Source organism: Mastomys coucha, unplaced genomic scaffold, assembly GCF_008632895.1.
Source record: "Mastomys coucha isolate ucsf_1 unplaced genomic scaffold, UCSF_Mcou_1 pScaffold20, whole genome shotgun sequence".
NCBI lineage: Eukaryota > Metazoa > Chordata > Mammalia > Rodentia > Muridae > Mastomys > Mastomys coucha.
In genome coordinates this window covers 24,732,548-24,758,843 of record NW_022196903.1, presented here as the reverse complement: position 1 = coordinate 24,758,843, position 26,296 = coordinate 24,732,548, and the positions used below count along the sequence as shown (strand labels likewise).

The window sequence follows — 26,296 nt, the reverse complement described above, 5'->3', positions numbered from 1 at the left end:
CAGAAGGCAGAGCTGGTTGGGAAATGGTTCTCAGGACAGCAGGAAGCCAAAATTGGCACCCCTTGAATCTGGAAGTGTTTCCTTAGGAATTGGATTCAAAACTTTTAGAAAGAATGGTGATCATCGTTCAGAGTAACTTCTGCCACTTCTATAGGAATCCTGTAAGGTTGCCTGTTTGCTTGGGTGTCACATCCTGGACATCCAGCTGCAGTTTGAGTCTGCGTGCAAATGCACAGAAAACAAATTGAGTTAGTGCTGTCCTCTAGTGCTCACAATCTGTCACTGCAACCAGACTGAACTCAATATTCCATCCTTTACACAAGCGATCCCTCTAAGGAAGAAGAAAAGGAATGTAGAAAAGAAACGGCTAAATGTCTGTCTGTGGGGACGAAATGAGGAAAACAAGAGCAATTATTTTTATTTCAGAAAATATTAACCAACGTTGAGAAGTGCATAGGAGAGGGTGGCCTGAGGAAATACAAAATGGATAATTCTGAGAATGAATTTCCACCAAGCTGGAAAGCCAGGACTTCAGAATCAGGAATACTGGGCTGGTGTGCAAGCCTTTCTGGCCGTGGGGTTGTGTGCAAGTCACTTTGCTTTACTATGCTGAACTTGTCTCCATGCAAAGAGCACCTCTGGTTGGATCCCTGTCCCCCTGAAATCAGAAGACCATGCCTGGATGCCAGCATTACCAGTAGCTGAATAGTTTGGTGCCGCCTTTTAGGCCTTTTATGCCTCCGTGTCTTGAGAGGTATAATAGAACCTGGGAGGGCTGTGAGACTGCCTGAGCTAAATCCTGTGGAGGGCTCGGAAGAGCCAACCCTGGGTGTTAGCTTTCAGTGGTATAACATATCTACAAGATTTCTAGGATAAAACCAACATGCCCTTTCTCCTTTTCCTGGAATCTGGCTCACTTAAAATCCTGTTGTCCCTATCACACACAGCTGAAGAAGGGAACTCCTCATAAGCCAGGTTAGCACTCCATAATATCCTTAGGTCTGTGGCTCTCACTGCCAAGGTCCCCCCAGACCTTGCTACATAATCTAGAGTCACTTGAATCCAGTTCCCAATCTTCTGGTATTTTAAAGAAGCAAAACCAATAAGCTTTCCTTGTGTTTGAATTTCTTTGACTGTCCAGAAAGGAAGCTGTGAATCAGAATGTACCCGACCTAACATCTCTGGTCAGAGCATGCCATCTCTGCAATGGTGGAACCTGGGATTGGCAGGAGCTGTGCCCATCTATATACCACAAGGAAAACACTCACTTCCCATGGCCACTCCAAGGGCACCCTGCATATCTATCCTGGATTTTCTTTATGTTTGGAACTTAGGGATGCAAAGGTGGCCACCGAGCACCTTTTGTCCATTTACAGCCAAGTAGCCAGAGAGGGCAGTCAGCATATTACACTGAATCAGCCCAGCATCTGACTGTCATTCATGACCACACCAGCAAGCTCTCCACTGGTCAAAAAGGCCTGAGGAATACATGGACGTTCTGGACCAGGTACATAAGCCATAGCTGGGGCTGGGGAAAAGAAACACGCATGAGCTTATACAAAAATGTTTTATTTATTGTTCATATTTTTTCTTCTCATACTGAGCCCCTGACCCGGAACCCAGCCAGCTTCTAAGGGATCCTGCTGTCTGGTTCTTGAATGTAGGGTACTATGAAAATGACTAGACATTGTAAAAAGTGGGGAGTCCCCTTCCCACCAGATACAGAAGTTGGAAAAAGCTTTCTTGCCTGGCTGAAGTTACAGAAGCTTCCCAAGGTGGCCCCTTAAATCAGAGGGTCCATCCCCACTGGATAGACGTGAGGAAGAAATATGTCTCTCAGAGGCCTGGGGCTGAACCAGTAGTCTCTCACTTAAGATGGAGCTCAGAAGTAAGGGACATGTGTGAGTGTGTGTGTGTGTGTGTGTGTGTGTGTGTGTGTGTGTGCTCACTGCAGTTTTAAGGTGCTAACCAGGAAGAGGTTGGCCTAGTGGAACTGAGATGTGAATGCAGGGATAGAACAGGAAAAGAGAGGATGTGTTTTGGGTAGGGCCACCTGTTGAGAGCAGTTATAGCCCTTATGGGAGTGGTCATTCCTGGTTACAACTACCAGGAAGAGGAAAAAGAGAGTCCTGTCCCCACCTAGACAAAGGACAAAAGACACAATAAACACTTTTGGTCTGAGAGTGCCAGAAAAGGGCACTCAATAGCACAGAGAAGAGCAGCCAGCCCTCATCTGCCAGTCATGGGCTTGGCTACCTCACAGCCCACCACAGCCCACTCTGGATACTGTCACCCCTGCTTCTGCCATTCCTGCCCTAGTACAAGCTCTGTTGGAGACTAACACTGCCAGCCAGACTCTAATTGGTTGGCAGAGGCAAGGGTTCTGAGCTGCAGGGTCCTGATTCAGCTTGTTTCCACAGTCTGGCTGCTTCTAACCAGACATACACAGCTCTTCTATGCTGATACTTGGCCCACAGACTCTGTCAGATGAGACCCCAGAGGTATGCTCTCAGGAAGAGCCATACAAAGGTGTGCATTTGTCTTTACCATCCTAGGACCTGCCCTGCAGGCTCAGAAGTCGGAGTCTGCATCCAAGAGCTCAGCCTCCATTAGGTTAGTTCGGGAATGAATGGATCCCAACCCCTGGAGGCGGCCCTGAGCCCAGACCCGGGGGGCTGAGGCACCAGGGAGAAACGGATCTTGATGGGGACTAGGCTCTGGGCAGAAAGGGTTGGAGACTAGAGTCCAGGCTCCCTGTCGGCAGGACTCCCCTGTTCCCCAGGTGTTTGCAGCTACCAGGCACTTCTGCCGAGGCAGCTGAGGCAGTCGGGGAACTGCACTGGTGGCAGGAACAGGGGCAGAGTGGTGAAGCTCTGGAGCTGGCCCCAAGGGGCACACCTCCTTCTTCCTCTTCCTCCTCTTCTTCTTCCGACCCAAACGCTTCTCTAACTCTGGAGAGATCTCTGCCTCAACCAGCCACAGGTTGGCTTGTTCTTCTGGTGGCACTGTCAGAAGAATAAAGAGCACAGCTTAGAGCTTTGTTTTGTTCTTTCCTCCCACCCCTCCCCAGAATCCCTATTCTTGAGTTCTAGGACCCATCATTCCAGGCTTCCCAAGTCTTGGCACCCCCTTCAGATCCTCTGAGGCCTTTCCTTCCTTCACCTAGCTTTATGAACCCATATATTCAGTCCAGGAGCTCATGGCCAATGTGTCCACCCACCCCCACCTACTTGCAGAAGACAGAGCCCTCATACCTGGAGTTGCCACAGGGGTGACTGACACATCCTGGGGCAATATGGCTCCTCTCCGAGCCACCATTTTGGTGACATGCTGGGCCCAGGCAGAGGAGACATCAGCTGAGGGTTCATTGAGGTCAAAAGCCAAACCCGCTTTGGGGATGAAAGGAAAGAAAGAACAATGACCCCCTCTGTATATAACACAATTCATCTTCCCTAGTCAGTCCTTCCCACTGCAGCTGGCAGAAAGATTCTACCCTGCAACCTGTGCCCATTCAGAATCTGAGTGGAGCAGCCTCTGATCCCCAAAAAGTAAAACTTGAGAGCTTAAGTCTAGTACCAGCACTCTGACTTACTCTGGCTCAGAAAAGTCACTGGAGATGGCAGAGAAGAAGGCAGAGAGAGCAAAGTCCCCAGAGAACTGCAATACTGTGAATAGGCCAAGTGGAGAAAGGAGAAAGGGGGTGGAGGTGGGGGACAGGGGATGAGACACGACAAGGCACCCAAGATAGAGCAGAGTGTGAGTGCCTTATTCCTCAGTTTGTCAAACAGTCCATGTATCCAGATGGAAATAGGCCTGGTACTATGGAAGTCAAGTATCTCAGCAGGAGAATACACTGAGGCTCACCAACAGGTCCATCATGGGAGACAGTGTGCATGCTGAAGGAGAGCTCCTGGCCTGGGTTCTGCAGCAGTTCACGCCGCTTAGAGAAGGCCTTGGCAATCATCTTGCTCTTCTTGATTCTCTTGGGTTCATCATCACTGTGCCCAGTCAACCTGAGAACAGACGAGGTGGGGTTGGCAAGTGCAGGAGCAGCTTCCTTTCAAATCTATCAAAATACTTGAGAGTCTAGGTTTAAGGGCCCGGAGTCCTGAGGACTCTACCCTAGAGGGCAGTGGTGAGCTGCTAAGAAATTAGCCAGCCAGACTTGCTTTGGCAAACACTGACAAGGCCCTCAAGTGAAGATATAGGAGGCTGAGGATAAGAGAGGAAGGACAAGATTAGAAGACTGCTGACCCCACCTGCACCAGGTGCGCCTCCAGATGAGCAGGGTGGCCTTGGTCCAGACCCAGGTGCTCATGGCAATGCCAGTGCCAAACATGGCAAACAGATTGATCTTCTCCACCAGGAGGCTGGGCCGATTCTTGATCTCACAGTCAGGAATGGGTTTCTTGGTAGGCAGCCCGATGGTCACATTGGCTTGGCACCTATGATGAGGGATGGTCAACAGCTAAGGCTATCGGAATACAGTAAGAAGGCACCCAAACATAAATCCATATAGGAAAGAGCTGAGCCCCGCTGCATGATTCTCATGGTGCGGGTGCTGGAGGTGGAACCCCACACATGCTAGACTCTACCATTGAGCTATACCACTAGCCCCAGTGACAAGATTTGGAATCATCTAGAGAGCTTTTATCAACCACTGCTGTCTGAGCCTCACATCAAACTTCTGGGACAAGAATCCAGCATCACTGTGGGTTACAGCTTCCTGGACTGAAAGGGAGAAACAAGAATGAGCTAAACGCAGTAAGAGATGTATCTATATTTATGTGTGTCTGTATATGTCCTGTGTGTGTATGCCACTTATGCCCAGGTGCTTGCAGAGTCCAGGAGAAAGTGCTGGATCCCTGGAGCAGGAGTCACAGGCATTTGGGAGCTACCAGGTATAGATGGGAACTGACCTCGAGTCCTGTGGAAGAGTAACAAGCCCTCCTAAAAACAGAGCCATTCTCCAGCCAGAGCCTCCCTTTTAAGGGAGGTTTTTGTTTTGTTTTGTTTTGTTTTTTAATTAGATATTTTCTTTATTTACATGTCATATGATTTTTCTTTTCCCAGTTTCCCCTCCCAGGAACAAACAAATAAACAAACAAAAACAACAAGAATAAACCCCTGTTGGCTCCCCCCACCCATGCTTGCCACCCCACCCTCTCCTACTTATTGGCCCTGGCATTCCCCTACACTGGGGCACAGAACCTTCACAGGACCAAGGACCTCTCCTCCCATTGATGATTGATTTTGCAATCCTCTACTATACACATGCTGCCAGAACAATCAGTCCTACCATGTATATTCCTTGGTTGATGGTTGAGTCCCTAGGAGCTCTGAGGGTACTAGTTAGTTCATATTGTTGTTCGTCCTAGGGGGCTACAAACCCTTCAGCTCCATTGGTCCTTTCTCTAACTCCTTCATGGGGACCCTATACTCAGTTCAATGGATGGCTGTGAGCCTCTACATCTGTATTAGTCAGGTACTGTCAGAGCCTCTCAGGAGATAGCTATACCAGGCTGGCTTGTCCTTCCTTCAGTCTCTGCTCCATAGTTAATCTCTGCAACTCCTTCGGTGGGTATTTTGTTCCCCCTTTTAAGAAGGAATGGAATGTCCACATTTTGGTCTTCCTTTTTCTTGAGTTTCTTATGGTTTGTGGGTTGTTCTTCCTGTATTCTGAACTTCTGGGTTAATAACCACTTATCAGAGAGTGCATACCATGTGTGCTCTTTTGTGACTGTGTTACCTCACTCAGGATGATATTCTCCTTAAGGGAGGTTTTTAACCGTGACCCCCGGTAGCAGCAGGCATCCTTTGGGCAGTGGAGATGATTCCGTTGCTCTGGTTCACCATTACCGAATTACAGAAACACTCAAGCAAAACTGGCAAACTCAACCAGGTTGCTAAGCTGTCCAAGGGCAGTGACTCCTGTGCAATGACTCAAGGAGAGCCACGGACGGTAGCAGGCACAGAGATCACAACCAGGCACGTGGGTTGGCTTCTGAACAGTTGCAAACACACAGGACATCCTGCCCAGGGTGTGCAGACAGACATGTGGAGTTGAACAGCAATTTGGAAGCTATATCTGATGCAGGACAGTGGAAGACCACAAGCAGATAGAGTGCTACATGATAGCTGGAGCTCCAATCCCAACCATTCCCACTGCCAAGCCCGGGGCCCCTCACTCACAGCACATAGTCTCGGAAGCTACGCTCCCACTCAGCCTGGTTGAAGAAGTCATAGAAGTGGCAGCTGAAGGTGATGAGCACAAAGCCAAAGGCCAGGAAGCCAAAAATGCCTGTGGAGTTCAGGGGCAGGATCTGTTACCAGAACAGACATGGTAGTAGCACCAGGGAGGAGACCAACTGTCCCTACTGAGTACTGAAGATAGCTGAGTCCAGGTGACTACATGCTGGGCTCAGGTCAGGAACTGCATCCTCCAAAATAAATCCCCAATGTCCTGGAGGCGACTATGGGAGGCCACAGGGAGGGCAAGGGGCCTGTGGTAGCAGTCTTGGCACTGACCAGGATTCTTCTACTTTTCACAGGGAGTTGCCTCTTCCACTATCACTACACCTTGGCTCTGTCCCTGAATATTCTGGAGACCCCAGTGGGATTCAGTATTGCAATGGCTAGAGTCCCCCAGACCCCACTCACCCAGGCGCAGCATGGTCTCATTGATCTTGCTGGCTGCCTTCTCACTCAGAAGCCCAGGGTGGTTGCTCTTGATGGAGAACAGAGTCATGACCCCTAAACAGACAGAGGCTTCAGGTATTAGCAGGACAGAAGACAGTCTCCTGGGGGTGGGGGTAGGGGTGCAGGGAGGGAGGCCCCATGGCAATGAAGTCCTATGACTAATTACACCCATCCCGACTTAAAGCTTGGGGAACCAGAGGATGAGAGAACACAGCGATTAGCAAATGTGCTATGGGCTGCAGAAACTGGGACAGAGCCTAGACCTATCGTCAAGGACAGAGAGAGGAAACCAGGTCAAAGCTATTCTGATGGAAAAAGCATGAAACAGAATCAACAATAGTATTGCCCAATAGAAATACAATGTGTGACATATAAAAAAAAAATCTCTGCAGGGCAGTGGTGGCACACACCTTTAATCCCAGCACTTGGGAGGCAGAGGCAGGCAGATTTCTGAGTTCGAGGTCAGCCTGGTCTACAGAGTGAGTTTCAGGACAGCCAGGGCTACACAGAGAAACCCTGTCTCGAAAACAAACAAAAAACAAACACACACACACAAAAAAAAAAACCCTTCAAAATTTCTAGTAGCCACATTAAAAAAACTATATGATTTTACTATATATCCAAAATAGAACCACCTCTGCATTCCATACAACAAGTTATTAGTGATTTATATTCATATTTTTCCTTCTTTTCTCCATGTTAAGTCTCAAACACATTGTGTATTTTACACTTAAAAAGCATCTCAGTTTGGCCTCGCTTCAACACCCATGGTACTGGTTACCGTATGGGAGGCACAGATGCAAGATATACACCAGAGGCTCAGATGCTCTGCCAGAAAGGCAGGGAAGAAGGCTGAACAGAAGGTTGACAGTTCAGTGGGAGGAAACCAAAACTGACAAAGAAAATCAAGCAAAATGAGCTAGAAACCAAGGCAAATCATGGGGTAGCAGATTGAGACAGGGAAATTAAGGACCAGTAAATCTGTATATGTTATGAAAACTGTTTGTGTATGTTAGGGGTTGGCATGACTTGGAAACCAAGCTCCAAAAATATGACAGTATATGTAAAACTAGTGTGAACACATATAAGCAATGGCCCCAAGATGATCCATGTGGACCAGCTAGATGTCCCGGGGCATTTACCATGCAAGTTGCATCCTGACAAGGGGTAAGAAAGAGGGTCTGGAATCCAGCCAAGTTCCCCTCAAAAAGCCAAAAACCTTGGTCATGGCTTCGGAGGAAAAGGTCTATTTTTCTGTCCTCATAAAAGTGCTGTCTTCTATAAAATGTCTTCTATATTGCACCCAAGGTTTAGGTAGCTATCAGAGGAAGGCAGTGGAGCTAGAAGCTCCCATCCCTACTTCCACTTCCCACAGAGCAGGTGCTCAGCGCACCGTGTTACCTGGCTGGCCCTGGCTGAGTCACTCACCTCGGATGAGGAAGTAACCTCCCACAATAAGCACCAGGCCAATTGGGGCCAGGACAAAGCCAGCACGGTACCGATAGTTCTTGTAGCCTACAAAGCAGATGCCACTCACGGAGTCTCCATCTACCTGTAGGGGGAAGGGGTGGAAGGGATAGTTAGGTATGGCCCTTCCCTAGGCTCACTCCATTCAGGTACCCAGCCCCCCAACCACTATACCTGAGCCACAGCAAGGATCGCCACAGTGAGGACAAAGGGGAGCGACCACGTGAGCAGGTGGAAATAGGATGTCTTGCCCGAGAGAGGCTGGTAGGTGGTACCCAGGGCTTTGAAGGAGGTGTGCCAGGCATAGGTGAGGACCACAAACCAGACTACTCCAGCCATCAAGGCATAGTACACGATGACAAAGATGATGACACAGGACAGGGTCTCGCTGGAGCTGTGAAGATGCGGGGTGCCACTTTGTATCCTTCCTAGTGGTCACTCCACCCTGTCCCCAGTCTACTAAAGTCTAATATATATATATATATTCTACTAAAATATGGAGGGTCCTCAGGAGTTGGGACATGGGTCGGGTGTGAAGAGGCTCTAGGATACATCTCTAAAGAATCACAGATCTCAACACTGAACACAACAGGGCAGTGCTAAATCCTACCCATTATGGCCGCCTTCAAGTCCAACCCCTTTGGTGGAAAATGTGCATTACAGTCTTTCTCCTCCCACCCTCACCTCTGGGTCCCCAAGATACTTACGTGGGCTCCCCAAATCTCATGGTGCCATCTGCTCGGCAAACAATCTCCCGGCGGGCCCCATCCATGAACTGGGCCAGCCAGCCAATGCTGCCCACGAAGAAACACGCATTGACATAGAAGAGAATAACTGCAGGGTAGCGATTGGAGTTCCGCCAGTCAGCCACAAAGGTGGCCTAAAGGGAGAAGCGGCCATGCAGTGAAGTGAGGGTCTGTTCTGCTGCAGATGCCTTGGTCTGGACCCAACACCCCTCATAAGCTTCCATGGGTCCCCTACCAAGCCCAAGCTCCTCGGGCCATCAGTCCTGTGCCCTTGCCCTTAAAGCACTGCTCACCAGTGTGAAGAGTGTACAGAGGCCGGTGACGGCCCCAAAGGCTGCGATGTAACTGTGCATGTCCTGGTGCTCAGCCTCCGTGAACAGCGGGTTCTGGCACTGGATCCCACAGCCCTCCACATCCTCATACCAGCTCTTGGGGTTATCTGTCCGCACCAAGGGTGCTTCACATTGACCTGAACTGTTGAACTTGATGTTTTGTACCTCATTCTGACACAGGGAAGGAAAAAGAAAATACCACGGGAAGAGGTAAATCAGGGTTAAGGATGTTTGGGAAACCCGGCAAGAGGCCCACTGCTGCTCAATGGCTCTACATCCTTGGACAAATTATTTCCCTATTTCATTTTTCTCATCTGAGAGAGTAGCCCCTATCTCATAGGATTGGATTGGATCAAAAGATTGGATTAATAAAAAAAGCTAAAGTTCTCATAATGGTATTTGTATGTAGTAAATGATAATTAGTGTCACTATCATTCTGTTATTTCTAGAGATGTCCTCTTCTAACCCACACTGCCTCACAACCCTCTGTCTTCCTGCTTCTTGTGCTTCATGCTCTGACTTATACATGTGACAGAAATCTCTCAAGACAGGCTCATGTCACTCATAACCCCTGTAACACCACAACTCTAACAATGGGCATTCAAAAACTATTTACTGAACACGCTACATCAGGTCAACAGAGAAGCCTCCACACAGACCCAACTGCAGGTTACAGCTTGGATATGTGGTTCATTGGTCCTGTATCTTGCAGATGCAGGGCATCCCAGGAGAGACATATCTGGCTCCCCTGCATCCAGTACAGTGCTGCTGTGTTCCAAGGCTAGACTACCTTCTCTTGCCCCAAGGGCACTTACTGGGCAGCCTTCAGGGAAGTGGTCCGGTGTGCAACGCAGAAAGTCAGGCCACCCTCGCTCCCGCTCAACAATGGCACAGGGGCCTCGGGTGGCCTGGCAGAGGGTGCGGCTGGGCAACTCCACTCGGTCATTCTCACACTTGGGCATGTAGACAGCACACAGCAGGGGCTGGATCACTGCCCAGCAGCGGGGGGCATTCCGGAGGCCTGTGAAATGGTGATAGTATGTGACATTGTGGCAAAGACCCCTCCTCATTGACCCACTGATACAGTTGTAACCCCTGCCCCTAAGCCTTTGCCATACCATTTCTGGACAAGGCAGCCTTTGGGCTGCAGGGCTGTCTCACACATAATAGGACACTTAGCACTCCTAGACCTTGCTCTCTAAATACCAACAGAACCCCAAAGTCATCGTGACAACCAAAAATATTCACTCCCAACTTCAGGGATGTCAACTAAAAGAGGGCTGGAAGGGGAGGGCCAGAATCACTGGGCATAGTCTAGCTCTTTCAAACATAATTCTGCTATATTTCTATATTTTATTTTATGTGAGGATGTTTTGTCTGCATATATATACCATGTATATGTCTGGTGTCCTCAGAGGTCAGTGAGGATATTGGACCCCCTGGAAATGGAGCTACAGATGGTTGTGAGCTGCCATGTGGGTGCTGGGATTCAGACAGAATCCTCTGCAGGAGCAAGATGGCATGAGCCATCTCTCTAGCCCCACACTGTCTAGTTCTTGATCAGAGGTTGGTTACAAGAGTGCATTCACTTTGTGCAAGGCAAACTTGCGGTCCATTCACTAATGTGCACCACTATAATAATTCTGTTAACATTCTTAAAAACAGCTGCCACTTTCAAATACCCTGCTGAAAAGTGGTTGGGCCTCTGACTGAGAATCTCAGGTTGGGACTGTCTCTCAGGGTGCTTTCTAAACCCTTCTGTGGGCCTCTCTCTTCAAATGCAGAAGGGTTGTGGGACCCATTCACCAGAACTGAGAGATGTTTCCCCATGCCCAGCCCCAAGAGCCCTTTTTCACTCTTACCAAGCTGAGGCAGAGAGAGAAGAGATGGGGGCTTAAGAAGAGGTACTCAGAGGAGCCAGGAACTTGAGAGCCAGAGGAGGAAACAGGTCAGATGGAGAGAAACAGAGGAGCTTCTGTCCAGTGCACAGGGAGGAAAGATGCTGTCAGCACAGAAACACAGATGTCTCCCCAAGCCCCAACCCAGCCTAGGTCTTGACTTGCTCACCCCAGGAGCTCAGAGTGCTCTGCTCTCTACCCTCGTGGTCCTTCTAAAATCACCCCTACTTTGGGAACACCAACACTCCAGCCAGTTGTACCAGGAGAATCTTCTGAGGATGTGAGAGCCATTTTGGATAACTGTGCCTTTGTCTAGAGGGGCAGGTCACCACTCTTTTGGTTGAGAGTTCACAATATAGTACAGGGGTAAGGAGTATGGACATTGTGATGGGTCTGCCTGGAACCCAGTCCTGCTCCACTATACCATGGCTATGTGGTCTGAACAAAGTACATTATCTTTAGCTTCAGGCTCCTCATCTATAAGGTGGAGATGACAGATCTACCTTGTGCAACAGTGGGCAGAGTGAGAAAGGGTACAGTCTATGTGTTTGGCACAACACCTATCAGGTATTATGTCCTTGAGAAAGACTAGCTGTTCTCATTACCAGTCTGAGCCTAGTCTTGGGCGTCACAGCTCCAAGAATACTCCAAGGGGCCAAGAAAGTCCCTGTCAGTTAGGAAGTGATGTCCTCAGGACACAGCTTCTCCTCTGGTGCAAGTTACAATCACTTGGGATCCTCAATCACATAGAGGGAGGAACCAGTCCTGGAAACTCTGAGCCAGTGGGTTTATGTGGAAAACAAAGCAATGGGAGGCCATTGGGAAAGGGCTGTGCAATGTGTCTTGACTTGTAAGGAGGACACGTCCCCACTAACACATCAATGAGTAAAGGCAGCCTAAGAAGTAAATGCATTTAGAACTCTTGAATGACTGAGCAGTCAAATTTAACATCACAGTATGCTGTATGGAGCATGTTGGATATTTCCCCATGTGATCAAAAGACTGAGTGGCGGCTTGGCTAATGGCTGCTACCCAGCATCTAGAGAGAAAAATCAGAACTCATATTGTTAGCCTGAGGAAAGGATCCAAATCCAAAAGTAGTAGCATGATGTCTATCTAATGCAAAAAATAATTAGTTAAGACAAAAAAAATTGTTTAAGTTGAACCACTATAACCTGGGGGCTGTCTGCTTAAGTGCAGATGGGGAGCCAATGAGATGGCTCAGTAGTAAAGGAGCTTGCCACCAAGACTGACAAGCTGAGACTGAATTCTGGGTGAAAGGATAGAATCAATTCCCTTAAGTTGTCATCTGATTGCCACATGTCTACCATGCCACATGACACACATACATGTGTGCACACACTCACACACACACACACACACACACAAATAAATACAATAAAATTTTGTTTTAAAAGAAGAGGGGACTTTTCTCCATCTTGAATATGGTGACTAGTTAGTTACACAATACTATACTTTTTAAAAAAAAAATGCTTTAATCTTTTTTTACAGTCCAGTCTTTATCCCCATCCCAGTCCACCCTCTGACTGTTCCTCATTCCATACCTCCTCCCCCCAATACTATACTTTTTATAAAAAGGGTTTTAATAACATACAACTCTACGCTTTTGTCCAAATTCACAAAACTATACACAAAAAGGAGCATGGTGCTAGGAATATAGTTGTTCCAGTGCTTGCCCAGCGCAGATGAAGTCCCGTGTTTGAGCCTCAGCACTACATGAACCTGGCCTAGCAGTGCACGCTGCAGTCCCTGCCTGGGAGATGGAGGCTGATGACGAGAACTTCATGCTCATTCTGGACAATAGTACATAGAGAGTTCAAGGCTATACTTGGATATATGAGAGCTTGTCTCAGAGTGAGGAAGGTAGATCTTATTGAATGTTTATTACATAATACATTTAAAATACAAAAGGGGGAGAGCTACCAGGAGTATTGTAAGGAGCATCGAGCAGTTTTTTTTTTTTTAAATGTGTTATTTTGGGGGGGGGATTTTTGTGACACTGTTTTCCCCCTTTATTTACATGTAAATGTTTTATTTCATAGTTTAAAAACAAACTGTCCTAGGAAAAATAAAGATTTTGTTTTGGTGCACACCTTTAATTCCAGCACTCATGAGGCAGAGACAGGCAGATCTGAGTTGCAGCCCAGTCTGATCTATAAAGCAAGTTTCATGAGATCTAGGGATATACAGAAGAAAACCTGTCTCAAAAAAAAAACAAAAAGAAAAAAAAAAAAGTTTTTGTTTTTTTTTTAAAGACCAGAGTCTTACTATGTGGTTCAGCTGGCCTGGAAATCGATAGCAGATCAGGCTGGCCTTGAACTCACAGAAATCCACCTTTCTCTGCCTCCCAAGTGCTAGGATTAAAGGTTTGTGCCAGTATGCCTAGCAAAAGATAATGAATCTTAAAAACAATTAAGGAGCCATCTAGGGGAAAATTTTTTTAATCCCTAATCATACATGAAAGAAAATTCCAGGGGTCTCTCCCTGAACCTAGAGCTCATTGACTTGGTGGTCTGGCTGACTCCTAAGCCTATGAGATCCTGCTGTCTCTATTTCCCGTGCTGTGTCCATTCATGTCTAGATTTTTCATATATGATGGGAATGTGAACTCAAGTCTCGCAACTGAACAGCAAGCACAGCAAGCACAAGCATGTTTCCCATTGAATTACTTCTCTAGCTGCAGCGGCTTGAGTGAGAATGGCCCCATAGGCTCATACGTTTGAACACTTGTTCCCTGGTTGCTAGAATTGTTTGGGAAGGATTGGGAGGTGTGACCTTGTTGGAGAAGATAGGTCAGGGACAGGCTTTGAGGTTTCAAAAGCCTACATTATTCCCAGTTAGCTTTTCTCTTTCTTCCTTATGCTTATAGATCAAGATGGCTACTGCTTCAGGCATGCTTGCCTGCCTGCTGCCAGGCTCCTTGCCAGGATGATCATGAACTCTAACCCTCTGACACTGTAAGCCCCAAATAAATTCTTTTCTTCTACAAATTGCCTTGGTCAGTTGTCTTATCACAGCAATAGGACAGTAACTAAGTAAGACACCAGCCCTATCTGGTTGTTTGGCTTTTTTGCTCTTTTTGTTTGTTTTTGTCTTTGGTTTTTTTCGAGACAGGGTTTCTCTGTGTAGCCCTGGCTGCCCTGGAACTCACTCTGTAGACCAGGCTGGCCTCAGAAATCCCCTGCCTCTGCCTCCCATGTGCTGGGATTAAAGCCGTGCACCACCACCGTCCAGCAACAAAATCCTTAAAGCTATGAAATGAACAAATTAAAAGAAAAAACGCTCCAGAAAAATTCTGACAAATTCAATAAAGTGAAAAGCAAAATCATGGGGACAGAGAGAGGGCTCAGCAGGTAAGAGCACTTGCAGCTCTTCCACAGAACCCAAGTTATGTTCCAAGCATCCACACCAGGAGACTAATAACCACTTGTAGCTCCAGCTCCTGGAGATCCAGCTCCCTCTTCTGGCCTCCAAGGGCTCCTGTGCACATGTGATGTACACACACATAAACAAAAATAAATATTTTTTTAATCATAAGAAAACTAGCATACTGGGAAGATACATTTCTAATATATATCAAAGATAAAAAGTCTAATCTCCTAAGCTCTTCCAAATCAATAAGCAATACATAACCCTGTAGACTAATGGACAAAGGCAGAAGAAATCACACAGAGGAGTGTGTGGCTTTTAATAACATAAACCATCAATCTTAGTCTTAACATGATAAATACAAAATAAGTGAGATAGAATGTGTTATCCTTTAGACTAATAAAGATGAAAACATTTGCAAAATACTGATCCATTAAGCATGTGGGGAGCAGGGGACAGGCATGTCTACAGATTGTCAGAGGTAACAAATATTGTTAAATCTTGGGGAGATCACTTAGCATTATCCGAATTTTACAGCAATTTTACTTCAAAAATTGATGATAGTACTCTCTGCAAGAGCAAGAGAAGGAAAAACAGCTTGAGTCCATATCCTACATAGATTAGCCATAAAACACACACATCAGGGGCTGGGATGTAGCTCAGTGGTAGATCAAATGCCTATTATGTACAAGGTCCTGGGTTCCAATCCAAGCACAAAGTACATGTGTGCATGTACACACACACCAAAATCAACGTAATACAACACAGGGCTAGAAAGTTGGCTCAGCAGTTAAGAGCAGAGAACAGGGTTTGAGTCCCAGCACCCACATAGCAGATCACAACCATCTCCAGTGTGCACACAGTGGATACATATACACAATACCCTGTGGCAGTTTGGATGACGATGGCCGCAATAGGCTCATATATGTAAAAAAGCCCACTCCATTCCCAATTAGTGCTCGTTCTCTCTGTCTCCCTCTGTCTCTGTCTGTTTCTCTGGCTCTATCTCTTTTTGTCTCTCTCTGCTTGTCTCTGTCTCTCTCTGTTTCTGCCTCTCTCTCTCTCTCTCTATCTATCTCTTTTTGTCTCTCTCTGCTTGTCTCTGTCTCTCTCTGTTTCTGCCTCTCTCTCTCTCTTTCTCTCTTTCTCTCTTTCCATTATGGTTGTTGTCTCAACATCTAAGTTCTCAGCTATTGCTCCAGTGCCAGGCCTGTCTGCCTGTTACCAGTGCTCTCTGCCATAATCATAGACTCACCTCCTGAAACTGTAATGAAACCCCCAATCAAATGCTTTCTTTTATAAATTGCCTCAGTCGTGGTGTCTCTTCACAGCAATAGAAAAGTAACCAAGACATATCAATACCGCACAAAAAATTTTAAATACATAATAGAACACAACTTGGAACAGAATCATGTGTACTAAAATGGAATAGGGTCCAATATGCATTGTTAAATGAACACAATTGACTGGACCCTGGGGGAAGAGGAAGGGCATCCAGCAACCTGTCAGGAATATTTGAAAGAACACTCACACTCAAATAGCCAATATTCGTGGCTGCCTATGAGGGAAAATGGGTATCAGCGAGCAGAGTGAGGTTTAGCTTGTTTCTTCTCAGCCCTATGCCACATGTACCGCCTGTTCTTTTTTGTTTGGTTGGTTTTTTGTTTGTTTGTTTGTTTGTTTGTTTGAGACAGGGTTTCTCTGTGTAACCCTGGCTGTCCTGGAACTCACTCTGTAGACCAGGCTGGCCTTGAACTCAGAAATCCACCTGCCTCTTCCTCCCAAGTGCTGGGATTAAAGGCATGTGCCACCACTGCCTGGCGTACCGCCTGTTCTTAAAGCAGTGCGTGGTGGCACCCAGGAGGCAGAGGCAGCCCAATCCTGAGAGTTCAAGGCCAGCCTGGTCTACATAGGAAGAAGTTCCAGGCCAGACAAGCAAGGCTATAGAGTGGAGTGCTGTTTGGTTTAGTGCGTTTGTTTTTAGTTTTATTTCCTTTTGGCATGTTAAGGCAGAGTCTGGTATAGCCAAGGATGACCTTGATCCCTTGCTCCCCCTGACTCCACCTCCCAATGCTGGGATTACAGTTGTGCACCACCACATCTGACTTTTCTTTTTTGTGTTTTTCCCCCCTGTTTTGTTTTAGACAATCAAGCTAAAAACAAAATACAGAAAAATGTATATTAGTAGGATTAGGAAAACTTCCTAGAGAAGAAAACGAATCCAGAAAGAAAAAAGCTGTATCTATTCATTTATTAATTTTTTTTAGAAGGTGTGTGTGCGCGTGTGTGTGTGTGTGTGTGTGTGTGTGTGTGTGTGAGCTCAAGTGTGGTCAGAGGAAAACTTGCAGGAGTTGGCTCTCCTCTCCACCTTGTGGGTTCTGGGAATGGAACTCAGTAGGTTTGGCAGGCAGCACCTTTACCTCCTGGGCCATCGCACTAGCCTTATTATTTATTTATTTTGTTCATTTATTTATTTACTTAGGGGTGGGAGTCTTGCTATGTCTCCCAGGCTGGCACTGAACTCAGGATCCTCCCAGTTCATTCTCCAGAATAACTGGAATTACAAGCATTTACTACCACACCTAGTCCTTTTTTATTTTAATAAAATATGAAACAAAAAGAAAACTAAGAACACAGTGGTATAATAATAATGATGATGATGATGATATTAGTATATGTGTGTTTTTTATAATCATGGAACTTTCCAACATTTATTTACTTTTTATTTGGTTACTGAGACAGGATCTCATTGTGTAGCCCTGGTTTACCTGGAACTCACTTTCAGGTACACCAGGCTGACTTTAAACTCATGGGGATCCACCTACCTCTGCCTCCCAAGTGCTGGGATTAAAAGGCTGTGTTGCCATGCAAATTTTCTATGCAAAAATTCTATGGATAGAATTTAAAATAACATTTCTACAACTTGATTGGGATTTTTCTTACTTTTTGTGTGCATTCGACAGCATACTTGTGGAGATTAGAGGACAAGCTGGGGGAGTCAGTTGTCTTTTCCAACCCTGTGGGACCTAGAAACAGAACTCAGATCATCAGGTGTGGGAGTGCACATGCGCACACCCCACAATAAACAAATAAATATAAAAAAAGATGAATTTTGAAACATATGTGTATATATACTCGAGTGCCTATATATCAGCTAAATGTGGTGGTTCACATCAGTAATCTAGAACCCAGAAGGCTGAGACAGGAGGATTGCTGAGAGCTCAAAGCAAGCTTCAGCTAACATGGTGAATTCTGACTACATGATAGAGTTCCAGGCAGACCAGGGTTACATGAGATCTTGTCTCAAACACAGTGCGTGTGCATGTGCACACGTGCACACACACACACACACAGAGGTGGGGAGGGGCTCAAGAACTGCCCAAACTCTCCACTTGATGCCATAAAATAGAGGCTCTTAGCTTGCAGTTTACTTAGGATCCTTGTAATGCTAGCAGAGCCCTGTCTCTGTCTCTGTGGAATCACATCACTCAAGCTCATCACCACCTGACAGTACAGTGGCTCCTTACTTACTACTTAGTTACTGTGATCTCTGACTCTATCCATGTGTTCACACGACAGGACCTCATTTTCCTTAGGACTGAAGAGTATTTCATTCTGAATCAGCATCATGATTTGTTTGGTGTTTCAGATAGTGTCACTATGTAGCTCTGGCTGGACTTGAACTCACAGAGATCCGAGATCCGCCCACCTCTGCCTCCAGAGCACTGGGATCAAGGGCATGGGCCACCACGAAGGGCATGTTTCTTTTTCCATTCACCAGCTGATGGATACTTTGGTTGTTTTCATTTCTTAGCTGTGTGAGTAATTCTGCACTAAGCAGGAACATGAAGCTGTCTCCTCAGTCCCAACTTCACTCCCTCTGGCCACGTACCTAGTAAAGGGATCTCTTTTAGAGGAGTCTCTATAGTGATTTCCACAAAGGGCAAACTAATTTCTCTCTCTCTCTCTCTCTCTCTCTCTCTCTCTCTCTCTCTCTCTCTCTCTCTCACACACACACACACACACACACACACACACACACACACACACGCACGCACGCACACACACACAATGTAAGGGTTCCTTTTTCTTCTTCAGATTCTCACCAGTACACTGTTGCCTTTAATATTTTTTACATTAGCCATTCTTCCTGGGGTGAAGTGACATTTCACTGTGGCTTTGAGTGGCCACATCCCTGGTGATCAGCGATCTGAGTGTGCTGTCAAGTGCTTTTTTTGGCATGTCTTCTGTCATTTCTTTTAAGGATGTCTATTTAGATCTACTGCCTCCTTCCAAACCAGCTTGTTTATTTTCGTTTGACTTGGTTTTTCTATCAAATGAAATGAGTTCTGAAGTTCTTAGTATATTCTGGATATATGATCCTGCACGTTGTTTTAAATCCCATGTGTTTTACTTTATCGATTTAAAAACACTATGTTGAAAGTGTGCAGGTTCACCAGCTGTCACGCTGGTGAAGACCATGAGGTACAGGCATGGTAACTAAGACAATGTGATATGGACAGAACAAAGATTCAGAAATACACACATATTTGATTTATGACAGAGTAATAGAGAACAGAAATTGATTGTAACAAATGCTGTTGAAAGCTTTTAAAGAAATCAACTCCAGGTGAATTATGTGCCTAAAAGTGACTAGGAAATCTATAAAGTTTCACATAAAAGAGTAAATTCATGATTTGGGGAGATAAAAGGGATTTTTTTTCTAAATAAGGCACAAAAAAGAATGAATAACAAAATGTTTGATAAATGACTACATTAAAGTTCAAATATTCTATTCAACTAGAGACAATACAAAGAAGAGAATGTGAAAGTAGGCCATGAGGATATTTTTAACACTCACAATTAACAGAACATTCATATCCAGCATATATGAAGAATTCCCATCAATCTAACAGAAGTGACAGATAGTAGTCTAGAAAAATAGATCAGTAGTTTCAACAGATACAAGAGACATCTAATTGGTAAACAAACAATTGCAGAGATGTTTATCCTTAAAAGCAATCAAGGAAATGCAAATTATAGTAATAAGGACTAATGCTTTAGGTTCGAATCCCAGCATGGCAAGAAAACTCAAAATTAAAATCATACTTGAGAGACAGAGACAGGAGGATTTCTGTGAGTTTGAGGCCAACCTGTTCTACAGAGTGAGTTCCAGGAGAGCCAGGACTACACAGAGAAGCCCTATCTCAAAAAAACATTTTAAAAATGAAGCAAAAAATGAAAAGTGGATGTGGTTCACACACACACACACACACACACACACACACAATTTATGTGTTTATTTTGAAACAGAATATATATATATATATATATATATATATATATATATATCAAGCTGGCTTCAAACTTATAGCTATACTTCTGTCTTAGTCTCCCAAGTGCTGGCGTCAAAATGCACACACACACACACACACACATACACAGAGAGAGAGAGACAGAGAGAGAGAGAGAGAGAGACAGAGAGAGAGTTTTTAATTGCCCTCAGCCTGTTTTGGAAACAGCCAGAAGGAAAATTTTTCCAGAACTATCCTTGCAAATGATCCACCACCACCACCAACATCCCAACTTGAGGTCTGAAAGACCAGTGAGAAATTCCTCCCGGTTTTCCGGTCTTTTTCCAGCTAGCTGGACCCTGGCTAGGCAATAGAGGCACACATCCATGTATACACAGACATAGCACAGCAGTGGTCTAAGAGTTTATGTGCTGGCTCTCAGGGACCTATGCCCTCATCAAATGCAGGCCTCTCTTTCTTGCCCCACTTTCTAAACCAGATTTGTCCCAAGGTGGCCCACAGCCTGGCCATTGTTTGTTTGGTCAGCTTGGCATGCATGGTAGGAGACATCCCCAGCTATAATGAGAAGACACTGAGTGAGTGAAGAAGCACAAGTCCAGAGACATAAAACCACGGGAGAAACCTGAGTTCTAGACACACCTAGAAATCAGAACGACCTAGTTAGAGACTTTGTCACTCGTAGACTTGGGAATGTGGGTGAAGGAAGCATATAGTGGCCTGTTCTCTATGGAAACTCTTTCCAGGTCTGCTACAGAGCTCCATGTAGGTATCCACTGACTATCTAACACACAAAGCCAAAGCCAAAGCCAAATCCACACTTCCGCCCTCACCCTACCTCTACTGCCAGCAGAAAGGAAGGGCACCACCATCCATGACATCCCACACTTACTCCTGCTCAATCTGGCATCCAACACATCAGCAAGTCTAGCCCCAACATTGTAATCTTCCCAAACTTCAGCCTGTTACCCCCATCCTGACCACCATCATCTCCCCCTGGACTATTTCATCCATGTCCTGAACAAATAATCAGGTTCCAGGTTCTCCCTTCTTTCTGGCAGCTGTCTTATATAGCAACCCCTGCCCCTCCAATGCATATGTGTACACCCAAGTGTGTATATATACACCGCATATGCAGGTGCCCACTAAGGCCAAAAGAGAGTATTGGATCCCCTGGAATTGGAGCTATAGGCTACAGTGAGCTACCAGGTGTAGGTGGTAGGAACCGAACCTAGGTTCTCTGCAAGACCAGTGAGTGCTCTTAACCACTGAACAATCGCTTCAGTCCTTCCCTGTTTTTAGAGTTGAAGCCTTGAGCTTTAGCTGGCCTGGTACTCACTATCTACACAAGTTGACCTAGTACTCACAATGATCCTACTGTCTCAGCCTCCCAAAAGGTGCAATTATAAGCATGTATCACCACACCTAGCCCAAAGAAATCTTTTTCAAAATGCAGATACAATTACATTTCTACCTTGCTTATCATAGGCTCCTTGTCACCTTTTGATAGATAGTATCTTCACTTACTACAGGGTGAGCCTTTGCATTCTAGTCCCCTGAGTAATGTGCCTCAGTCCAGTTCTATGCCATTATTGTATCTCTAAGTACCACTCGCGGTTCCTCTAAAGCTTTTGCCTCTTCCCATTCTTTGTCTCAACTCCCTCAGCACTCCTGTTTATTTCTCAGGTCACAGGTGAGATGTCAGTTTCTCTGGGTATCTTCCCTTGCTTCCCAAAGCTCTTCATGTGCCTTCAGCACCTACAACATCACCATGCTTTTCACAGGTATTGCTAACACCTGTTTAATTGTCCTTCCTTCTCTTGAAATCAGAGAGCTCATTTCTATAATCTTCATCTTGATAGACCCTGGTCCCTGCCCCAGGATGAATGTGTGGATTCAGGCTGTATACTCAGCCCAGAGAGGTGCTGAAAAACATGAAGATTGAATCTCTACCCTACAAAGTTTATGATGAGCATAAGCTACAATATCTTTACTACCCACAAAACCGCCTGCCAAAGTTAGACAATGTCTAACACTAAATCAGGACCTATAATTCCAGACAGGACAAACACTAGCTCCTGGCTCATACCTGCCTGTGATTCTCACAGATGGCTTGATTTCACGTTCCCCATCTACTGATCCAGCCTGTGCCAGCACCTGCTTCTAGTCCACACAGAGAAAAGAGGAAAAGCTGTAAATGAACAATGGGCAGCAACAGGAAAGAACTCAGTATGACCCAGGAACTCTGAGCTTACACCCCTGTACCACCATGATTAAGCAGGTAGAGAGACCAAAACCTGAACAACAAACACATGATTCTAACTTTTAGACACTCCTACAGCTTAGCAGCCACTCTTGGGCACCTGGGCTGGAAAGGTGCATCCCTTCCTCCTTGATCTGATAACAGCTTCAGAAGGCAACTGCACACATCATGGGAGAATTCAATCATAGGCCCTATGAATCCATTAACACACTCACAGACACACACACAGAGAAAGAGCAAGAGAGTGAAAGCGAGCGAGGTGGGAAAGTGGGGGAGAGCATCCTTTCAGCCACACAAAACTTGATGATTATCTTGTACTGAAAGATGATTTTCCATATGGCTGCCTCCTAAATTCAAGTCTCATTTCAGATGGTGTTCAAAGATACCTTATTGAATAGCTCTTTCTTTTTTTAATTCTTTTGGGTTTTTTGTTCATTCATTTGTTTTTATTTGATTTTTTTTTTTTTTTTTTTTTTTTTTTTTTTTTTTTTTTTTTTTTTCTTTTTTTGAGACAGGGTCTCACTATGTAGCTCTGGCTGTCCTGGAACTCACTCAGAGATCTGCCTGCCTCTGCCTCCTGAGTGCTGAGATTAAAGTAGCACCATCACACCTGGCTGAATCTTTTTTGAGAGCAGGAACATGGGTACCACGGGGCACACATGGGTGTCAGACACAAGAGCTTTCAGGCCTGAGGTCTCTTCTCTCTTGGGTTCTAGATCACAGCTCAGATCACAGGGTGTGCACAGCCAGCACTTCTACCTGAGCATCCTGGGGCTCTTAATCTTTCTTTCATATTCCTTTTCTTTTTTCTTTCTTTCTTCCTTTCTTCCTTTCTTCCTTTCTTTCTTTCTTCTTTTTTTTTTTTTTTTTTTTTTTTTTCGAGACAAGGTTTCTCTGTAGCCCCGGCTGTCCTGAAACTCACTCTGTAGACCAGGCTGACCTCGAACTCAGAAATCCACCTGCCTCTGCCTCCCAAGTGCTGGGATTAAAGGTGTGCGCCACCACCACCCGGCTCATGTTGCTTTTTCATTCTGTCAGTCTTTTCCATGTATAAAACTTTAAAGACTACAATTATATTCCCTCTGTATATCCATTCTTATATCTTCTATACTGCATTTATGCAAACATATTATCATAAGTGTGCATGTGTGAAATCACACAGACCTTACATTATAGTAATTTATGGATTTTTTTTTCAAAGCTACTGTTGATTACATATAGCTTCTGCCTTAGAGTCTGGGTTTAGATTCTAAGGTTCTCAACCTTTCTGATGCTGAGACCCTTTAAGACAGTTCATTATGTTGTGGTGACACCCACCCCCAGCCATTATTTCATTGTTACTTTGTAACGTTGCCACTGTTGTTCATAATGTAAATATCTGTGTTTTCTGATTGGTCTTAGGCAACCGCTGTGAAAGGGTCATTCAACTCCCTCAAGAGGTCTCCACCCATAGATTGCTTTAGGACCTTATATCTCCATAGAATATAGTTCTACCTCCTGGGTACCCGCCATCCTCCAAGTTTCTGCCATCCTCCAAGTTTCTGCTCCAGCATCTGCATCAAGCCAAGAACCTTAGGACCTCAGGCGTCACTCAGCTACAGCTGAGAACTCTAGTCATCAGGTTGACGACACACCTCAGCCTGAGACAGCCTATGGCTAACACTATCTCCCAGTAGGACCCTCCCAGCCTCAGAGGATCAGCTGAGGCTAGAGACACTGTGAGCCCTTTGGTTTGCTCCTGGCTCTCGATTTTCCTTTCTTTTTCCATCAAGGACAGCTTTTACATCACACTGAGGTGGGGGAAAGGGTGCGCGCGGGGGGGGGGGGGGGGGGGGGGGGGGGGGGGGGGGGGGGGGGTAAGGGATGGGAAAGTGACAAGGACCGGTCCCCTCCCCTGCACCCTCCAGGCTCTCAGTCCAAATGGGTGACAGGCAGGTAGATAAACCATCCTAAATAACCTAGTAAGGACTTGTTTGATGTAGTCTGCTGTTTTCACGCTCTGCCACAATTCCTACCCTCAAGGAAAGGACTTTCAGGCACTCTGGACGGTACCCGCAGGCTCTCAACACCCCAGACATAATGTTCTTCCACAGCACACACTGGCATGAGGCTTCACATTTCCACAGAGCCACAAACAACTGCTTAAATTGTCTCCTTCCTTCTTAACTCGGGTGGATCAGAGTTTCCATTTTTTCAGATAAGGAAACTTAAACGTGTAAAGACAAGACAAAAATCATTGGTTCCCTGGACCGATCAAAATAAAGATTACCAGGTGGTTCGTTTGGCTTTTAGTTACTACAAGGGGGCATTTTTTCCTTCACAAACTTTACAAGTTTTCCTCACCCCTTCCCTCCAAATCCTTAAATGTCCTTCCACCTTCATCCTTCTCTTTCTTCTCTCCATCTCAGATTGCCCCAAGGTCTGAACACTGCCCAGAATCCCTTGAACTGCTGCTTCACGAATACATCTCTTCTCCCTTTGCTATGGCTGAGAGCTCCCTCCTCACCGCTTCGCACCCCCCTAAACCCCATCGTTACTTGGGCTCTTTGTGTCCAACTGGCTTCCCTGGTCCCTCGCCCCGACCCCTTCTCCATCACGCAGGGTCCCCTTCCCTCACGCAACCTGTCCCAAGAGTTCCAGACTCGTTCCTCCAACTATCAGGGTGCAAGCCGCGCCCGTCCAACAGTTGAGGCCTGAGCCTTTTCTTTCTGTCGGTGTCCGGTCCCATCACCTCCGCGTCGCAATCCCGACTCCCGCGCGCTTACCGGACCAGAGCACGAGCTTGCCGTGCGCTTCCTCCTGCGAGTCCGAGTCCCCAGCCAGCAGCGTGGTGGTGGCTCCGTAGGGCAGCGCCGAGCCCAAGCACACGTTGTAGCGCAAAGGCTCGCAGTGGGCGGCCCGGCCGCAGTGGCTCAACAGCGGCGGCGGAGCGCTGGTCACCGGCGCGTTCCTCCTCGCGCTCCCGCCGGCGCTGCGAGGCCCAGGCCCGGTCACATTCCCGCTCAAGGCCGCCCCCCGGCCCGGGCCCCCCAGCAGTACCAGAAGCAGCAACTGCAGCAGCCTCCGGGGCGCCAGCTCGGGCCCACGCACGGGGCGGCCAGCGGCCATGGCCAAACCGCCAACTCAGCAGAAGCTGAGGCGCCCCCGAGCTCCCCGGAGTCCCCTGGCCACACACACGACCCCGGGGGCCGCGGAGGCTACTTAGGCGACCGGTGCGCACCGAAAGTCTGGGTCCAGCTTTCGCCAGGCGCCGCGCGCGTCCGGGACCCTCGGCTCCCAACTTTGCAAACTTTGGAACCCGGGCCCCATGTTGAGCAGCGCAGGCCCGGGCCAGGATGCGCAGACCCCGGACTCCCTCGCCTGGCGATTGGAGCTGTCTTCAACCCTGGGAAGCCTCTGGGGCCCCGATCTCCAGTCCCATTCCCTCTCCCACCTTTAAAACCAACTCCCAGCCCCTCGATGGAGGCCAGGCGCCGGCCCGGGGGTGCGGGAGTCGATCCCCGGCTCCGCCCCCACGCCAGCCCGCGGCCCAGCAGCCACCTCCGCGCGAGCGCGCCGCAGCCCCCTTAGCTCTCCCTGCAGACAGCCGGGCTCCTTTGTTGCTCTAGCTGGCCGTGCTCTCTGGAATGCACGGGCCTCGCGGAGCCAAGCCCGGCCCCCCTCCGTGGAGACTGGGGGAGGGCCTGGGCGAGGAAGAGCAAGGGGAGAGAGAAGCTGGAGAGGAGGAGCCCCAGATTCGGCGGCCTAAGCGCCCGAAGGGGCTGGGGTGGGGGTATTTGGGAAGCTTCACCCTACCGTAGACTCTCGCCCTGCATGGGGGAAAGATGCGTGCAAGTTGTGTCCCAGAGCTGCTACGAGGCACTGACTGAACCTTTAGTTGATCCTAAGGTTGTTTGCCGTGACTTTTAGGAGAGGACATTTCTCTAAGTTTAGGGTGGCAGGGGGATGCCTAAAGCAGGCAAGAGTTTTCGCTCCATCGGTGCTCAGTTCTCCAGCCCTGCCAACTGTTCTTGCTTTCTGTTAGATCTTTCAACTTTACCTAAGAACCCTGGTGGAGAAGAACCGGAGTTTGAGGATTCTGCTTCTTTAAATTCTTCCTGCTCGAGATATATGTAGGGAAATGACCTCGGAGTCACTCAGAGTAGCTGCTGTTACCTGTGGGAAAAGATGTCTGGCCTGAGAACATGTC

General features: G+C 46.9%; 1 protein-coding gene across 2 annotated transcripts; it reads right to left on the bottom strand.

Annotated features, from left to right (window-relative positions):
- Positions 1 to 1,553: 1,553 nt before the first annotated feature.
- On the bottom strand, positions 1,554 to 25,753 carry Smo (smoothened, frizzled class receptor). Of its 2 annotated transcripts, none has more exons than XM_031381380.1 (12): positions 24,873 to 25,753; positions 10,060 to 10,265; positions 9,206 to 9,415; positions 8,874 to 9,046; positions 8,341 to 8,560; positions 8,128 to 8,251; positions 6,661 to 6,753; positions 6,193 to 6,301; positions 4,260 to 4,445; positions 3,865 to 4,013; positions 3,255 to 3,389; positions 1,554 to 3,005 (listed from the first exon to the last, which is right to left on the bottom strand). In XM_031381380.1, the coding sequence occupies exons 1-12, from the start codon at positions 25,213 to 25,215 to the stop codon at positions 2,572 to 2,574; spliced, it is 2,382 nt and encodes a 793-aa protein (XP_031237240.1). In that variant the 5' UTR covers positions 25,216 to 25,753; the 3' UTR covers positions 1,554 to 2,571. The 2 variants fall into 2 exon arrangements, with proteins under 2 accessions (XP_031237240.1, XP_031237241.1); XM_031381381.1 differs by lacking the exon at positions 24,873 to 25,753 and adding an exon at positions 11,107 to 13,123.
- Positions 25,754 to 26,296: the final 543 nt, after the last annotated feature.

Bases quoted from the DNA above. Each gene is read 5' to 3' on its own strand.
- Smo (XM_031381380.1), bottom strand. From the start codon at position 25,215: ATGGCCGCTGGCCGCCCCGTGCGTGGGCCCGAGCTGGCGCCCCGGAGG. The intron at 9,416-10,059 runs GTAAGTGCCCTT...TCCCTGTGTCAG, and splicing joins ACTTCCCTGAAGGCTGCCCA to AATGAGGTACAAAACATCAA. The intron at 4,446-6,192 runs GTGAGTGAGGGG...CCCTCATCATAG, and splicing joins AGCTTCCGAGACTATGTGCT to GTGCCAAGCCAATGTGACCA.